The sequence below is a fragment of the Meles meles genome, chromosome 8 (assembly GCF_922984935.1).
Source record: "Meles meles chromosome 8, mMelMel3.1 paternal haplotype, whole genome shotgun sequence".
In the NCBI taxonomy this organism is placed as follows: Eukaryota; Metazoa; Chordata; class Mammalia; order Carnivora; family Mustelidae; genus Meles; species Meles meles.
Window position 1 is genome coordinate 29,900,459 of NC_060073.1, and position 17,420 is coordinate 29,917,878.

Below are 17,420 nucleotides of genomic sequence, written 5' to 3' on the forward strand. Positions count from 1 at the left end.
CGACGGAGGTGGGGGGGCGGGGGCCAGGGAGGGTGAGCTGGGCACAAAAACAGGATAAAGGTAAACTTTCTGCATGTGAGAACCATCCCCCCCTCCAAGGAGCCGTGTCACACTGTACATCGCCGTCATCAAAGGGGCTGTGCGTAAACCTGAAAAACCAAACGGACCTGTCTGTAGGTGTTACTTATATCACAAAGCTACAGGTGCCTTTATTTCCACCGTACGTTGGTGCTGGGAGCGCCCGCCTTCTCTTGCCTTGAGAGCCTCCTCTTTGGACCTAGTCACCCACCGCTGTCCTCACGTAAGCACCTTTTCTTTGCTCTTTTCGATGAATTGTAAGGGGCGTCAGGGCTTAGAGCCCCGGGCTGGGGCCTGGGTCTGTTCATCTGGTCTGCACCTCCGGATCACCACCCCCACCCCCAAATGCCAGTTCCATCAGTCACAACGCCTCCTGGGAGCTCTTTGACGGAGATTTAAGTGCTTGCCTGGGACAGTCATTTTTTCCTTCTCAGGCTGCCTAGCCACCCCCTCCCCGGAACCCCCATGCGCTAAACCAAGGGCGACTCGCAGAGAATATGTACAGGTACTCAATTCTCTACCCGTTCCTAAACCTGTCTGTAGGAAGGGGAGCTAGATTTTGCACCCAAAATAGTCAGCTTCAAGGAAAGCCCACCAGTCCCTGGCTAAAACTCCCCCTTCTGCCATTGGCCCTGCTCACCGCTCACTTTTGATACAGAGGAGAGAGCTGCCTTGTTACAGTTTGGGGCCTTTTTCGGGAATTTGTCAGTACATAATAGCTTAAAAGAAACCTTTTTTTTTTTTTTTGCCCTCCTACACCACCTCAGTGTAGACGGCTTCCAGAAAAGCAATGGTTAGGGTTTTTCCACTATATTCTCAGACCTTCTCAAAGACTGCAGGACGTAGGGTTTGTGGGCATTAGCCCCCTGCTGGCTGCCACCGGTAGCACATGCCCCCTTCTCCACCTGAAGAAGGGGACCCACGGATGGACTAAAACTTTTACAAGCAGGAAAGGATGTCAGAGGTCATTAAGGTCAAGTGATTTAGGGAGACAGCTTTGTGTTGTAGTCTAGTTTAAAGATCCTGGGAGAGGGATCGTTTGTTCCTCTGAGTGAAGACGTAATTCTTTGTCCTCATGTTGTCACTGAGAATGGTTTTCATGACTCAGGTGTTCTAGGCAGGCACTTTCAGAGATTGGTTGTCTTTCTTTCTCAGAAGTCACCAGAATAAGAACCTTTTTGATATATTGATGACAGTTGATTCTCCCCTGCCTTGGCTCTGGCATCAAGATATTACGCCCAGACTCTTGCATATATGATCTGATTTTAATAAATCCGCAGGACATCCTGAGGATGGCCTGTTAAAATCCCATTTTAACGATGAGCTCAGAGAAGAGCATGGGTTTTTATAGACCGCCCCTTGTGCGAAACAAAAATACAGAATTCTGACAGGCTGACTCGTAAAACACCTAGATGTCCCATGTCCCTTGCCCTTGTGGGTGGCAGAGGTTAAGATTTAACCCCTCAAGGATTTCATCCAAAGCTGATGAGCTTTGCATCGGAACCCCCGGTAAACCGTGTGGCTTATCTTCTGTGGGTCTTTGCCACACCTTTAGAGAAACAACTGAGGACAAACTAGCGAGCTCCCTAAACAAGTTAGAGGAAGATGGGGAGTCACTTGGTAAGACAAGAGCAAGTCCATTCTCACAGCTGTTCTGCTTTCTCTCAAAAGAACAAATATTCAAGCACCCCAATTCTTTAACTGCAAGTGTCAAAATAACCCACCGAGACTTCCCCCCCATGGGTCCCTCCTTCAGGTGGTCCAAAGTGAGGGAAATTGACCCTGCTTTGCCCCCAGGAATCGTGACCCTCTGGACACGTAGGTTTCGCTGAGGCTTTGGAGGAGGAAAAACTTCTTCCCCATGGGACTGCCCAGATGGCAGGATCAGGAAAGGCCCTTCTTAGCCCCCCACCATAGGGGTTCCATGGTTTCCACCCTCATGGCCTTGTTCTGTCTGGTGATGTTTGGGTGCATAAACAGTCAATGTGTAGATGCTTAATTGGGTGGATTTTTGGTCACATGCCCAGAGTGAAGCTGATGATCTCCGCCAGGGTCAGGAAGGAATTTTCCTCCTCTGGCAAACTGGCCAAGCCTGGGTGGTTTGCTCCTTCCCCTCTCTCTGGAAGGCTGAGCAGAGGTGCCTGGCTAATCAGGCCATGGGCACCACACCTGTGATTGCTGCCTCTGATTCATGTGGGGGCAAGAAGCCCACAGGCCTGTCCCTCTGACTGTGCGGACCCTCCCTGTGCACACCTGGTGAGTGAGCCGGCTCCCAGAGGGGTTAGGAAGCCAGTGGAGCCATCGGGGACCCAAGCTTCTCCACTATCACTGTCTCCTTCCAACAGCTCCCTGCAGTCAGCCTTTCTTGCAGGTGGAAGGGAACCCACCTTTCCCTTGTGTGGATGGTGCTTGAAACTTCCCTGCTCACTAAGCAGCTATGGTGGTGTTTGGGGGAAACTGATTCTAACAGCGGTGGGTATGTGGATAGGCAGGGGGTGAGTGAGGGTTTGAAGCGCTTAAGGGACCGGGCTAGCCCAGGCAAAGAATGTCCGGGGCCCACTGCTGAAAGTAGTGGACATGGGAGGGAAGGGGAAAGAGGAAATCAGGGGGACTTTGGAGAGCGAAAGTTAAATCTCCATTTGTAAGTGGCTGGATTTGACTCCAATTTAGATAGCTTGCTCGACCACAATATCCAGTATAGCCGACATACATACATATGTGCGTGCCCGTGTTTGGATGTGCTGGGCCATTCCGGTGGATATCTGGAGAAAATCATGGAGCCAGGGCACGTCTCAGAGTCCCCCTCACCAGTATGGTCAAAGGAAGAGCGGAGGCACAAGAGGCAGAATCATGACTCCCAGCCAGTGCTCTTTCCAGGATGACAAACCAGCCAGCCCCTCAAAACCTAAAAACATGGGGCACCTGGGTGGCTTAGTGGGCTAAGCCTCTGCCTTTGGCTCAGGTCATGATCTCAGGGTCTTGGGATCAAGCCCCGCATCAGGGTCTCTGCTCGGCAGGGATCCTACTTCCCCCTCTCTCTCTGCCTGCCTCTCTCCCGACTTGTGATCTCTCTCTCTGCCAAATAAGTATATAAAATCTTTAAAAACAAACAAACAAAAAGACCAAAAATGTGCGCCTAGGACAGCAGGCCTGGGACCCTCCCTGGATCTCCCTTCTTGTCCTGCTGCTCACTCTAGTTCTAACCCAGTGCTTCTCAACCTTTTTTTCATTGTCGTTCCCAACTAAGGAAACAGTTTTTTAAATAACTTTGTCATAGTCACTACGCCCTATCATTTATGCACAGTGGCCCTGTAGAGGGTCTTGAGACATAATAATGGCTAAGATTTTTTTGACCCCCAAGAACCAATTTTTCCCCTCTAAGGTCCACATCACCCGCCTGGGAACGCCAGTCAAACTTTGAGCCTGGGCTTACCTATTGCTGGACCTCAATGTACTGGCTGAGAAATGGGCCCCAAACAGCTGGTTCTTCCCCCCGCTCCCACCCTCACCCTGTTCCACCTACACTAAGGAACTCTTAAGAGCTAAAATGTTCAGTTATTGCAAGGACTTTCAAGGGCCTAGGAAGCTAAGCGACTGAAGACAAAGCAGCCATTATTCCTGAACTCACACCTAGCGCGTGCTGGCTACGTGGCCAAGGGCTTTTGTGGAAATCCCAGAGTTAATAATATGCTCTCCAACTATAATAGCATAAAATAAAAAAGAAATCTGTGGCTTTTATAAAAGACAATTTTTTCCCAAGGAGAAAGAAATAATTACAGGGAAAAAAAATAGCCCTTGGTACACCTGAGAGAATCCTTAAAGAAAACTCAATGGATATAATTCCTCATAGAAGAGATTACCAAGGGGAGTCAGATCAGATGCTGTGTACAGCAGTAGGGAGATTGCAGGTCAAGCGGGCAGGTTGGTGTAAAGAGGAAGAGAAATCCTTAAAAGAGGTAAATATCCTATTGCTCAGAAATACTCCTAATGTTTGATGATCAAATTCAATTTACCAAATGACTTTTGAGAACTATTTATGTCAGGTGTTAAGTGAGCAAGGGTCCACTCCTGCTAGTGTTTTTTTACCTGGAGGATTTCTAAATGAAGGGGAAGACCTGGAAACAGTTCTGTTTCCTTCCATGTGGACTATACCCCTCCTTTCTCCAAACACCCCCAGGAAGGTCATGTCAGAGTTCAGCCATCTTCTCCCTCAGTTTTCTGAGACTTTACCTTTAGCCCTCACTTACAGGAGCTTTTCTGAGGTCAAGTCCAAAATGCAGAAGAGGGGCTTTTGGTTCCAGGGGCCCTTCCCTCCCTCATAACCTCCCACCCCCATTGCTCTTCATCCTACCTCCTGCTCGGGATATAAAACCAGCCAATCCGTGGGAAAATCAGAGTCTAAACTCAGGCAGCCTTGACTTCTGTTTGATATGGCTCCCAGGGGGAGATCCATGAACATGATAATCCACCAGGCTGGTTAACCCTCTCTGGGCACCAGAAAGGAGGCTTCCCAGTAGGGTCTGGTGACTCTCCAGGGATGGCCCAGAAAGAGTGCCAGAGTGTGAGACTTTGAACTTGGTTATTTCCCGATCCCGGGAGCACAGTTCCCAGGCACAGCTGATGAAGCTAACCATGGTAGATTTGCACCCCCAAAGAGCTGCCCTTTGATTCCAGAATCACACAACCCCTGCCCTTCTCAGTACTGGGGTTCCATTTGATATGTAAGTGTGTTAGGGATATGTCTGTAGGCAGATGTGACCGTGAGTGTTTCTAGAAAAGGAAGCAGATGATCCAAAATTCCGAAACCTTAAGAACTCGCGACAACATAATGTTGACATCCATTGGCTGTGTGACCTTGAGCGAGTTACACAAATTCTCTGGGCTCTACTTGTCTCAACTATACCACAATGGAATGAAGGGAAAGACTGGACTCACTCTGGACTTTCCAACACGTGGCACTCATACCACTCGTGTGATACAGGAAATAGATCAGGTCAGGGGTAGGCAAACTTTTATTTCAAGGACTAGGTAGTTAGTATTTTAGGATATACAGGCCAAAGGGCAAAACTGATTATAGTAGGTGGGTACATATATAACATTTCCTATGTAACTATTTACAAATGTAAAACCATTTTCAGTTGCGGACCATTCAGACATAGGTGGTGGGCTGGACTGGGCCTGTAAGTTGTAGTCTGCTAACCTCTGATTTAGGTGATGCATGGATCAACAGTTTTTATGTGATAGTATGATATGCATTTATTTAAAATGCAGTAGCCTTCTTCCATCCATCAAATACTTTACAGGATGGCATTTAATACAGATATTTCGTATTTCCCCCACTGCTTTTTATTTGTACAGCCTCATTAAACACGAAGCTCATTTAGGGAGCCATCAGCAACACCCAAGAGATCAGCTCTCTTTAGTAATAAGAATTCCATTTTCCCTTATCGATGAAGACATCACAAATTGAAACTCTCAATACTATATTTCTAAGCCTGCATTTTCACTGATGCATAATTTTCTTATCAATATTAAGAAACAATTTTTCTATGGTATCTCAGAAACTGCATGATATCACTAATGTTATTTCTGCATAATTTTATCAGAGGATGTTCTTCATTTTTATTGCTTTTGGGGTTACTCCACATCATTGTTTATTTCTTGACTTATGGCCATAACTAATCGGAGTCAGTTCTTCAATAGAGTGAAGTTAAATCATGGTTAATAAAAGCATTGGATTAACAACAAAAAAAATGTTAATGCATGTTAAAAGGAGACAGACTTTCCATCTATAGTGGTGATAAAAAGTCTTCCTTTTAAATAAATGTAGCTGTGTTTTAAAAAAAAAGGAGTGGATTTTTTTTTAACATATTAAGTAAATTATCGGGATGGTAGGCAAATGATTATCAAGTTTGCAAAACACTGAACTAGGTGATTACTAAGACCCCTGCCATCTGAAAATTCTATATGCTAAATATCTCAAGATCCAGAATCCAATCTTTTTTCTGACATTTAACCTACCAGCTGCATGACCTTGAGCTACGGGCTCCCCTTCGCAAAATGGGGGTAGAAATACCCTATCTCATCAACATGATTGTGATGATCAGAAGAGAGAATTTGGGCAAGCCAATTTTTCTAATCTACCAAATATGAATGCATTTTTTTCCCTGAACTGTGAGAACATGGGAAAAAGCAAACTTGAAAGATGACAGCAGCCTCGGCCATTCCATTCTGCCATCTTTTCAGCCTCAACCAGACACCTTTTCCCAAATCTTCCTCCTCGCCAGTGTATGCAGGGGGGAGAGCCCTACAATAAAGAGGGTGACTTCTTGGGGCATCTGGGTGGCTCAGTGGGTTAAAGCCTCTGCCTTCGGCTCAGGTCATGATCTCAGGGTCCTGGGATGGAGCCCCGCATCGGGCTCTCTGCTCAGCAGGGAGCCTGCTTCCTCCTCTCTCTCTGCCTGCCTCTCGGCCTACTTGTGATCTCTGTCAAATAAATAAATAAAATCTTAAAAAACAAAAAAAAGAGAGAAAGAGAGAGAAGGACTTCTTAAGTGGATAATCTGAGTTGTTACCCAAACTCTACCATCTGCCCAGTGGGTGGCTTGCGGTATATGACGTAAAATCTTAGCGCATCCATTTTCATCACTGAGAAAGAACCTGTCTCAGAGTGTGTTCCGAGGAGACCATGAGCCATGAATACACAGATGTAAAGTGCTCAGAGCAGAGCCCGAAGCATAGTAAGTGTATGTTCCAACTGTCACGGGTCCTCACTCTCTGAACCCAAACCCTGGGACTAGATGTACTGCAGAATTCAGGATTCCTCGGGTACTAGGAAGGTTATACAGTATGTATATGCTGCAGGATACAGAATCCTCTTGTCGGGGTGCTCCTTCTAGGAAGCATATGTATTTTACATATCATATGAATATTCATCTAGTAGAATAAACAAAATTATAACTGTAATTACAAAACTATATAGGATATGTATAATGTACACAGTTATAATATGTTGCTTATATACATATACGTGTGTGTGTGTATCTATGTTTAGTACATGGTAGATGCCTGAATGTAGATTTATGGATATAATATATATGTAACAGTATATAAAACTATATAACTAATTTACGACTGGTTTTCGTTTTGTTTTGTGTTTTGTGGGAAATGAGTCTGCAAACACCCCCTCCCACACACACACACTTCCCTTTTCAGAGCTTGTGGATTTCAGAATTGGGGGTAAGGGTTTAGGGGTGTATTAACATTTAGCCACACTGACCCAGCCTTCAGAAGCATATGGCTGAACCTTATAACCCGGAGTTCAGGGGTCACATGTGAGCCAATAGGAAAAGTAAAGAAAGAGGCAGCATTGCGTCCTAAGAATCTCCCTGTCAAACCCTGAACTTAACCACTTACGGGCCATGTTGCGTGGGCAACTGTCACAACACCACTATCTAGATTTTCTTGTATATAAGATGGGGGCAGATGTACAAACCTCACAGGATGGGGCAAGGATTGAGTAACGTCATTGTGGCAAGCACTTAGAGGGCTGCCCCGTTCCTAGGAGGCTGCGTGTTTGTTATTAAAAACCAGGTGAGCCCCGCGGGGGGCTCCTGTGCGGCCCTTGTCTGCCTCCTCTCAGCCCTCTCCTGCCTTCGTAGGGTGATGTTGGACTCGGTGACACACAGTACCTTCCTGCCCAACACGTCCTTCTGCGACCCTCTGATGTCGTGGACTGATCTGTTCAGCAATGAAGAGTACTACCCTGCCTTTGAGCATCAGACAGGTGCGTAAACCGGGAGAAGCCCAGCTGAGCTGGGGAGAGCTGGGGCGGGAGGTGGCGCTGGCCTCTAGGAGGCGGCAAGGCCGTGCTGGGGGCCGGAACATGCCAGCTCTCACCGGTGTTCAGGGCAGAGGACTGGAGGAGATCTGGGCAGCAGGAGGGGAAGCTTCTGCAGGGACAGAAGCACCAGAATCCTCACCCCAACCTCTTCCCAGCTCTGTGGCCTTGGGGGACTCTACCAAAGTCTTCGGGCCTCGTTTTGCTAACAGAATCAATCTCTTGGAGTTACTATATTTAAGCGAAAACCTTAACCCAGAGCCTAGTATGCTTTGATTTCTTGATCATCATGGGTTTAGCTAACATCTGCTGAACAGTAGCTGTGGTTCAGGCCCTGTGCCAAGCACCCATCTCATCCTTACAGCAGCCCTATGAGAAATGAACAGTTATTATTTCCATTTTATGAATGAAGAAACTGAGGCACAGAGAGGTCAAGGACTTATCCAAGGTGTTACGGTTCGTTGGGTTTCAAGCAAGTTGACTTGAGCACCTGTACTCCAAACTATCCTACACAGTCATCTTCTAAATCATCTTCTAACCACATTACCCTGTGGTTATTGATATGACTATGACTGTTTTTCTCGGAGCTTCTGTTTCCTTATCCCTTAAGCAGGGATGACGAGAATCACTGTGAGGATTAAGGGAGCCTAACTCAGTAAAATATATAGCTCGGCCCAAAGCAAGCACTCGGTAGACATGAATCCCCACGCCATCCACCAGGCCTGCCTTCCCAACCTTCCTCCTCTCTCGGCGGGTCTTCTCCACCTACAAAGGAAGCACAGGGCCTTGTGCAGATCCCATGCCAGAGGAGGGCCTGCTGACTTGGCCCCAGCATCTCTCTGAGGGCCTCTGTCCCCAGGTGCTCGGGTGACTGCACAACCCAGCAAACCTGGTAGGTGCACGCCCGGAGGCTCATGATGTAAGTCCTCACCAGGCTGTCAGTCCTCCCAGGACTTAACCCTGGGCATTCCGGCTCAGCATGGCCCACACTCGGGGGCAGGAGGCAGGTGGGTCCAGGAGAGACCAAGACTGAGGATGCTGCAAAAAGGCCCCCATCAGAAGGAAACCCCTGCCTCCAACCAGAGGCCAGGGCATCACAGACACACTTGGGATACTTCCTTCCATAATCCAGCCCCACACCTGCTCACACCACCAACGCAGGGGCACACGCACGCACAGCGTGTCTCTCACCCTATCTGAAGGGTTCTGAGTCAGCCAGATACACAGTACAAATCTCCTTTAGGCCTAAGAAACACTTTGATCCCCAGAAAGATAATGAAGAATGTCTTCTATTTCTGACCCTCAATACTGGGCTGAGGCTAAGTTTGAAGGAGGAAAATGAAAGCTTTTATGTCCCCATTGTCTCCCCTGTGTCCCATGATGGCAGGGTCCAGGGAGAAGGTCCTTCTTTCTACACATGCATAACCGGGACTTGCCATCCTGGGAGCCCTCTCTTCCTGCCCATTCTGCCAGCTGGAGAGGTGGCAGGAGGGGATGGCCTGCCTGCCCCAGGGAGGAGCTCCAGGCCTTGGAGCAGTTTCTATAGTCATCCAGAGCTCAGACTTCGGAGCTGGGCAGCCTAAAGGCAAAGTCTGGCTTTGAGATTTATTAACTGTAGCACCGCAGCTTCTTGCGCCTTCGTTTTCTCATCTGTGAAAGTAGATAGCAAGAACGCCTACCTCACAGAATGGTTACCAGGGTGTTTGTTAATATGTGGGAGGTGTTTGGGCCACAGTCAGGTGCAGGACAAGCACACACGGGCATTTAAAAATGAAGGACTCGTTTCAGTTTGGGAAGATGAAAAGGTCCTGGACACGGACAGAGGTGAGGGTTGGTACAATCTTGTGAACTGACTTAATGTCACTAAACTCTACACTTAAAAAAAGAGTTAAAATGGTAAGTTCTAGATCTATTTTACCACAGTAAAAGACAACAACAACAACAAAAACAAAGGGTTAACAAAAGTGATCACCAGTAGGCTTGCCAATGGGGCTGATATCTGACAGTCTCAGACATAAAGACACAGCTTTCTCCTGTCTGAGGCCTCTGCATTTCCAACAGTCTAATGAGAAGTTGGACTTGGTCATTGCTAAGACCCCTTCCAGAAGTTTCTCTGATTCCTGCATCACAGCTGTAGCCCTCTTCTCCCACCACCCATTGAGAGAAGACAAAGTCCCACCAAGGCATGAATATCCCGCAGGAGTCACCCTCCCTGAGGGAAGAACCCAGCTTTTGACTGGTCACCTGGCTCTCTGGATTCCCGAAGGAGCTGACTGTCTCTGACCTCCTAAAGGTGGAGAGAAGTTGTATGTGACAGGAGAGTTGAGCGCTCCCTAGGCCCTGGGTGGGCCCTGTAGGCCGTGGCTCTCCTCAGAGTCAACACTCCCCATGGGAAGAATATCCAGTCTGGCCTCTGCATTTTCCTCCCGAGAGAGATGACCCCTCTGTCCGAGTCCTCTCTGAGAGGGAGGCAGCAGGGGACAGCAGACTCGCCTCTGTACACTGCTCTTCAAACTCCCCTCGGTCTGTGGCCAGTGAGATACCCTCCAGCCCCACAGGAGATCCCACCTTGAATTCACAGTTGTCCTGTGGCAGCTTCCTGTCCACGTCCAGTCTCCCCAGGCCGACACTGCCACGAACCACTGACGCCATGACCTTGGCAGGTTTTTCCTAATTACTTGGAGGTATACTTTCCCAACTGAAAAAACATCAGCCGCCTAGGGCTGGGAGGCCTGTTGTATGCCACAGATGAAGTGTTTCATGACATGCCAGGCACTCGGTAGGTGCCCACCATTGCCAGGAACACCTCACGACTCCCCCCGCTAGTGGAAAAACAGCTGGGTCTCTCTCCCATCTTCATTTTTCCTATTGAACCAAAGCAGCAAAGGGCCCTGTCTCATCCTTTCCAATTCAGGATGTGACGGCTTAGGTACTTCGAGACCAAAGGGAAAGAAAGGGAGAAAGGAATGATGTGTCCACTAGACGAACAATGTCTACAGGAGGGCAGGGAGGAATAATCAGCTCAGTCCGGAAAACCAGCTGTCTTCACAACCTTTTCCAATGGCTTTAGCAGACAGCAGCCGATTCCGGGCCTGCCACTCACTAACCACAAAGGATCGGTCCTGCTCTTTGAAGCAGGCCTTCTGCCTGGCCTCCCTGCAAGACCCTGGAGTGGACCGTCACAGATTGCAAAATACTCTAGAATTTCATTAACTCACTCAGGGCTTCCCTTCTGCTTTCTTAAAATAAAGAACTAGTGATACTGGAAAAGTCGATCGAAGTGTGCAGGGCCGGCTGTCTGATCTTGACAAGCGTATGATACTTTTTAAAGATGATTTCTCCGCTGAAGTTCTGACAAGTCATGGGGTACCCTGGCCTCACACCTCGTTTCTGGCTCTCTGCCCCGAACCTCCACACACCCACACACCCTTCCCGTTTGCCAAGATGACCACGCCGACATGCGGTGCCCCTCTGCTTTGGATTCTGGTTTCCACTTTGTCTGTAGCAGAGGTTTCTAGATTAGGGCCATTCCAGGGCTTCCTGAGAGGTCCCTCAGGGCCCTGGGTGATGGTTCAGAAGGCCGGGCTCTAGCTCCCACTCTCCATCCCCGCCGTCAAGCAAAGCTCTTGCACCTCAAAGGCACTAAGGTCCAGCAGCAGGAGCTGGAGAACACTTACATGACCTGCTTCTGGCCCTGCCACTTCCTCAGAGGACTTGGTGGCATGTGGGGGGAGGGTTCACATGAGCACAGAGGACAGCACGCTAACTGCTGCATCCCAGGTGCTCAAAAAATGTGTCAGCAGTTGCTCTACCTTGGGAAATTTTATTTAAAGAAGGAATTTTATTGGAAAAGGTGCAAAATCTTTTGGGTATTAACATCCAGAAGATCAGGGAATGAGGCATTTGGGTCCTACATGGGCTTTTCTCAGCAAGATTCATGTGCTGGGTATAGAAGTCCGAGAGCTCATGGGAGCAGCCCCAGAGAGAGACCTCAGCGCTCACCACCAGCAGCCCACCCTGTACACGCCTGAGCCTTCTGGGCAGCTGGGGCTTCGGGACCACTCAGGGCATGGTGCTCCCTGTGCCTTCCCAACCCCACATGCCCCAGGCCACAGCTCTATGCTGATCCCCACCTGCCCTTCCAGTCTCTTTTCTATCCAGTTCCTTAAACTACTCCGGACTTCCCTCCCAGTCCACCATCTCATGGTCTAAATCATTCCACAGGCTTGGAAGGAATGCCAAGAAGGCTATTGAAAGGAGCTCAACCATCTCTGGGAGGAAACCTGGAAGCAATTTTTCATTTCAGGCTCCCCTTGCCCATAAAGTCCTTCCTTTCAGTGACAAAGCCACAATTGATTATGTCCCGTGCTACCCAGTCCACTCGCCGGCTCTCTCCAGTGCAGCCCCAGGCAAAAAACTTTCCCAACTCCTTATGTTAATAAATCATACTAATTATGGTCCAGGCTGTCTAACTCGGGCCTCCTCTGACCCAGACTGTCTGCCTCCCCACGCCGAGCCCTGGGCTTGCTTTGTTCTGCTTGTCCCGCAGCTAGACCTAGGCTTCAGAGGGAGGAAGGCCTCATTTCCCTGGAGAACAAATGCAGTCCCAAAATAGTAATGAATTACAGGTGACTTGTATTGAAGTCTTACTGTCCTCCAGATAACTGGGCTGTGTTCTTTACATGTACCATTTCTTTTCCTTTTCACAGCAAACTTCCTACGAGGTACACACTATTGTTCTTGTCTTGTAGAAGGAAGCTGAGGTCCAGGGAGGTTAGGAAACTCTGTTAGGATTTCACAGCTAATACGATGAGGAGGCAGAACTGCAAATCAGGGAGGTCTAGTCCCCAGCCCATGCTCAGTTAACTCCTCACAATCCTCAGCTCTCTTCCAGGCCCTTCCCTGCAGGTCCTTCCTCTTCAGGTCATTTGATGGAATCATGGAATGGAGGATGGGAACGAGAATCTGATTGAATTCCGGGAGCTGGCAGGTTCATTTAGCTTCACAGAGCTTCTTACTGAGGCTCCCCAATCAGCAGAGAAAGACCGAGTTCTCCTGCAGAAGGTCTGGGGACCTAACTCAGAGCTCTAAGCTCAAACGACTCTTACAATCTCCAGTCTCACAGATTTTGTATTCTGCTGCATATCTATGTTGTTGTAATAAGAAAAGTCAAACTCTCCCCCCACATTTTTGCTTCAAGGGAGGCTCCCCCAAAATGAACAGTGCTGGTCAATGTAGAAAGGGCTCAGGGGCAGCAATCCATTTGGAAGAGACGGCAAAGGGACTCACCGAGAATTTTTTTAAGAGCACTTTGCCCAAGATTCAGAAGACCACAGGTGTCTATAACAAAGAAGGAAAGTCGTGGATTACTGGACCCGCTCTCTGGCATTTCCACAGGAAATGCACAGGCATTAATCATGTGGGTACCGTTACCCTTGTCACCCTCTGTCCACTGTGGCGAGGGGGATGGGAATTAGCCCTTGCCCCTCCACCCCAGTGTCAGAAGCACGGGTCTCATGAGTGACCTGAGCATCAAGCATTTCACAAAATCACACAGACTGGCCAGTATCCCCACATTTTGAGCAGTATTGACCACATAACTCATGCTGGCCATTCAAGGACAAATTAGCTTCGTTTATAATACAACTTCCTCAGTTTTCGTAGAAAATAAACCCAAATCTCTGGAAAGGAACAAAGTGGCTGACCTACACACACACACACACACACACACACACATGCTAGAAGTATTTGAGAAAGTATAAAGTAGTTATATGGCTAGCCTAGCCCCAATATTAACAAGTATACATGAATTTAATGAGCACTTACTACATGCCTGCCTCTGTTCTAAGCACCTTCTGTGGACATTCCCTGCTGACTGTATGGGCATTTGGGTGTTCCTCCCATGCTCTACAGGCTTAAGTCCTCCCTCTGAATTTAAATACATCCCAAGTTATAGCATCACTTGTGAGAATTCCACCCCCTCCCCCGGAATTGCTGAAAACCCCTTTAGCTATTCAGTTCTCCCTCCCAGGGCAGCTGGCCCTTGAACAAATGTCCTGACCTACTTCCAACTTCAAAGAGCTGACTGAGACCATGCTTAATAGTGGCCTGTGGACATTCAGATTAAGGGTACCCGGCAGGGGAAGTAGTTCATCCCCAACCCCATACACACAGGCAGAAGGGTTTCAACCCTCAGCTTCTCCAAAGGGTGTTGGTTATTTTATAAGTGCTAGATGCACCGAGAAAAACACTTTGTATTTCCAGACAACACAATTTATTAACGATAACGTATCCTGTGGGCACAAAACCCCTTCTTTTATTTACCCTGAGTTTATCTCTTCCAAGCGGCAATAGGGTCTTCATATCATCACAGAGGTTGCAAACCTTGCAATCACCAGTGTCTCATCCTTTTTCTGATTTTTTAAACCTCTTGTAAGCTAAATTTATATATATGTAAAAGATATATCTTTTACATATATAGATATAGATATACATACATACATACACATATACATACATACATATACACACATATACATACATACAGATATATATAATGTGTACATATGCCTTTGTCCACATCTTTTTTAGTCAGTCTTGGAGATGTGTGTCCAACTTGGTCCTCCTCAACCCAGAACAGTAAGGCCATGATATGACACAAAATTCTCACATTTAAAGAGAAAAGAGTTGCTTTGGACCTAACTTCCTTACTGACTAGCCATATGGCCTTTGTAGAGTCACACAATCCCCCAGAACCTCCTCGTCCTCACCTATAAAATGGGGATAATGAGCCTTGGTCATTCGGCTAGTCGGTTACACTCACTGGGCACCCACAGCGGGCTAGGCCCGTCCCCAGGCACTCCTGACTCAGGGTGAGCAAAGCGGATCTGGCCAGCTCTGTGGAGTTCATGGCTTGAGGGGAGGGGGGGCAGTGGTGTGAGGCATGAATCCTTCTGAGAAGGACACCTGAGGAGGCTGTGTGGGCATGGGAGGTCTCTCTGAGATGGGCGAGTGAGCTGTGATCTTGAGGATGAGAAGGAATCAGTTAGGAGAAGGTAGATGGAGCCCTTGTTCTGGGCCAGGAGCAATCCTGAGGGAACGATGGGGCCAGATGAAGCAGAGGCCAGATGAAGCAGGCCTTGCTCACCTCTGTCGGTCTCACTTCCGCACCCCTCTAGTGAGGACAAGACCACAGAAACACACCACAACCAGAAAGCACCCCACGATGCTGGCTCTCTTTGCCCTCCATGTAGTGAGAACAGCCATTTTCCTCTCAGCTCCCAAGGCTGTGGGAAGGCCTTTCCTGGTGAAGAGAGCCTGCCATGCTTGGCTCTGGCTCTGGCTTCCTTCCAGAGGGAGCCACACACAAAGCCTGCACTGTGGGTGAGCTTCAAAGGAAAGAGCTGAAGGGAAGGTGAGCCTGCCAGCAACACCTCCTCATGTCAGTGCCCACCCCCACCCGGGCATTTCTCCGAATCCTCTAGGCCCATTGGCTTCCAGAAACAACATGGCCCTCTTCACGTGCCAAAAAAAATAACAAGGGGGTGGAAGTAGAGAGAGGAGGAAATGGAGACTTGGTGAAACCTTTCCATGAAAAGAAATAAAGTGTGTCCTCCAACTGCTGCACACCGATAGCCATCTCTGTTGGGGGGCTCAGCTCAGGACCAAGGACGGAAGAATTTCAAGGCTCATAAACATTCCTCATCAGAATACCAGGAATGTCAAAGGTCTCCTAGGTTTACTCAAGCCAGAAATCAGTAGATGAAAGTGCAGACCAGACTGGAGAATGGCTGCCCTATTTTCTCAGGAGACCCTACTGGCCGCAAGGGGCCCCCACGGGCTAGTAGGCCAGCTCTAGGGAGCAACCAGCAAGTAAGGAGGGAGCCAGCCCCCTAATCTCCTTACCCACCAGGGACAGGCAACAACATTGACCTCAACCATCCTGGCAGAGTACCAAACCTTTACTCACATGCATATAAAATTCTGATTAAAAATGTAAGATAAATTAAAACAAATCTGTTGTTTAAGTGGACACCCCTCAATCCATTCCATGGTGGGAAAGGAGATTTCTGGGAGGGCTCTGAGTTTTAGGGCGAGCCTCCATTTCCTCCTTTGCGAAATCATACCTGTTTGGGACGATTTCAGGAACTTAGGCAGCTGACACACAGGAGTTGCTCCCAAGAGAGCAGTACCCCTGACAGGGCACAGAACATCTCTCCTCCCTGGGACTGGAAGTGCCACAGATTCCCTGGGGACAGTGGCAGTACGTGCAACATTATGGGGGAATCAGAATAGCCTGGTTGATATTTGCTGTGGTGTCTAGCTCATGAGTGACCTTTTCTGTCATTCACATAGCCTGAGCCACACTCTCCTCTCCACCATTCTCCTCAGGCCTTCTCACTCTCTCTAGTTCTCTCTCTGCCCCTGCCTCTCCATGTTTTATCTCTTCTCTGCCCTGATGCTCTGAGGACCAGTATGACGGAATGGGAAGAGCGATGGCTTTCAAGTTCTGATGAGGGTTTTAATCCCAGCTCTGCCACACACTAGCTGTGGGTTTTAGGACAAGTCCTCTGTGACCCTCAGGTTCATAATCTGTTATCTTCCAGGGGACAAGGACCAAACCTCTTACCATGAATCTTTAGCTCACAATTTGTTGCTTCACACGTAACAGGTGTTCAGTGACAATCTTAGTAATAGCATTAGAATATTCCATGCTCTGTTCTAAATACTTCCGCATATAGTAGCTCATTTAATCCACAGAACAACTCTATGACATAGGTGCTATCATTATCCCATCTTGCCAATGAGGAGACTAAAGCTCATTTATTGAATGAATGAATGAATGAGCACCATGGCAGCCACAAGACTTGCGTGTCAAAGGGCCTAACCAAGTGCCTGGTATCTCACTTCCTCCACACCCCTTTATGCCACCCTTTCTGTTTCTCCTTGCATTGGGACAGAACCACAGTACACCCGATCTCTGTTCCAAGCCAGGCCCATGGCCACTTCCCAGCCTCCCAGACAAAATGGTGCCCACCTCTGTCTGAGTTTGTATGGGGCTCCTTTGAAGGAGTGAAGTGTCTCAACTTTGGGATGGAAATTCCTCAAAACATCATCAAAACCACAAAAGCAACAATACAACCAGCTCCCCGACTTCTCTCTTCTCCACAGCTCCCTTGGCCTCTGGGCAACATCTCACCAGCTTGGCCCAAGAGGACCAGAGGCAGTGCACAAACCGGCAGCTAGTATTGGCAACTGTGACTAAGAGCAGAGGGAATCAAATTGGCTTCAAATTGTGCCTGGTACACAGTAGGCATTTAGTAACTCTCGAACTGGTGGACCGTTTTCTGGGCACTACACAGCCTATACACATCCACTCCTAACTGTGTAACAGCCCTGTGAGTTGGGCATATTATACCCATTGCACAGATGAGGAAACTGAGGCTTAACTGTCTACGGCCTTGCCCAGATCAAAAGCAGCCCAGCTTGGGTTTGAACCCAG

General features: G+C 48.2%; 1 protein-coding gene across 2 annotated transcripts in view; it reads left to right on the top strand.

The window, feature by feature from the left end:
• Window positions 1-269: 269 nt before the first annotated feature.
• ELF5 (E74 like ETS transcription factor 5) overlaps window positions 270-17,420 on the top strand; it is a 31,295-nt gene continuing 14,144 nt past the window's right edge. The window contains exons 1-2 of one of the 2 annotated variants that reach the window (XM_046014366.1): window positions 270-301; window positions 7,740-7,864. In XM_046014366.1, coding sequence (XP_045870322.1) covers window positions 7,744-7,864 — 121 coding nt within the window. In that variant the 5' untranslated portion in view covers window positions 270-301; window positions 7,740-7,743. Of the gene's footprint in view, window positions 302-2,180; window positions 2,335-7,739; window positions 7,865-17,420 lie in introns of those variants that run through there. The other variant, XM_046014365.1, reaches the window with a different exon arrangement.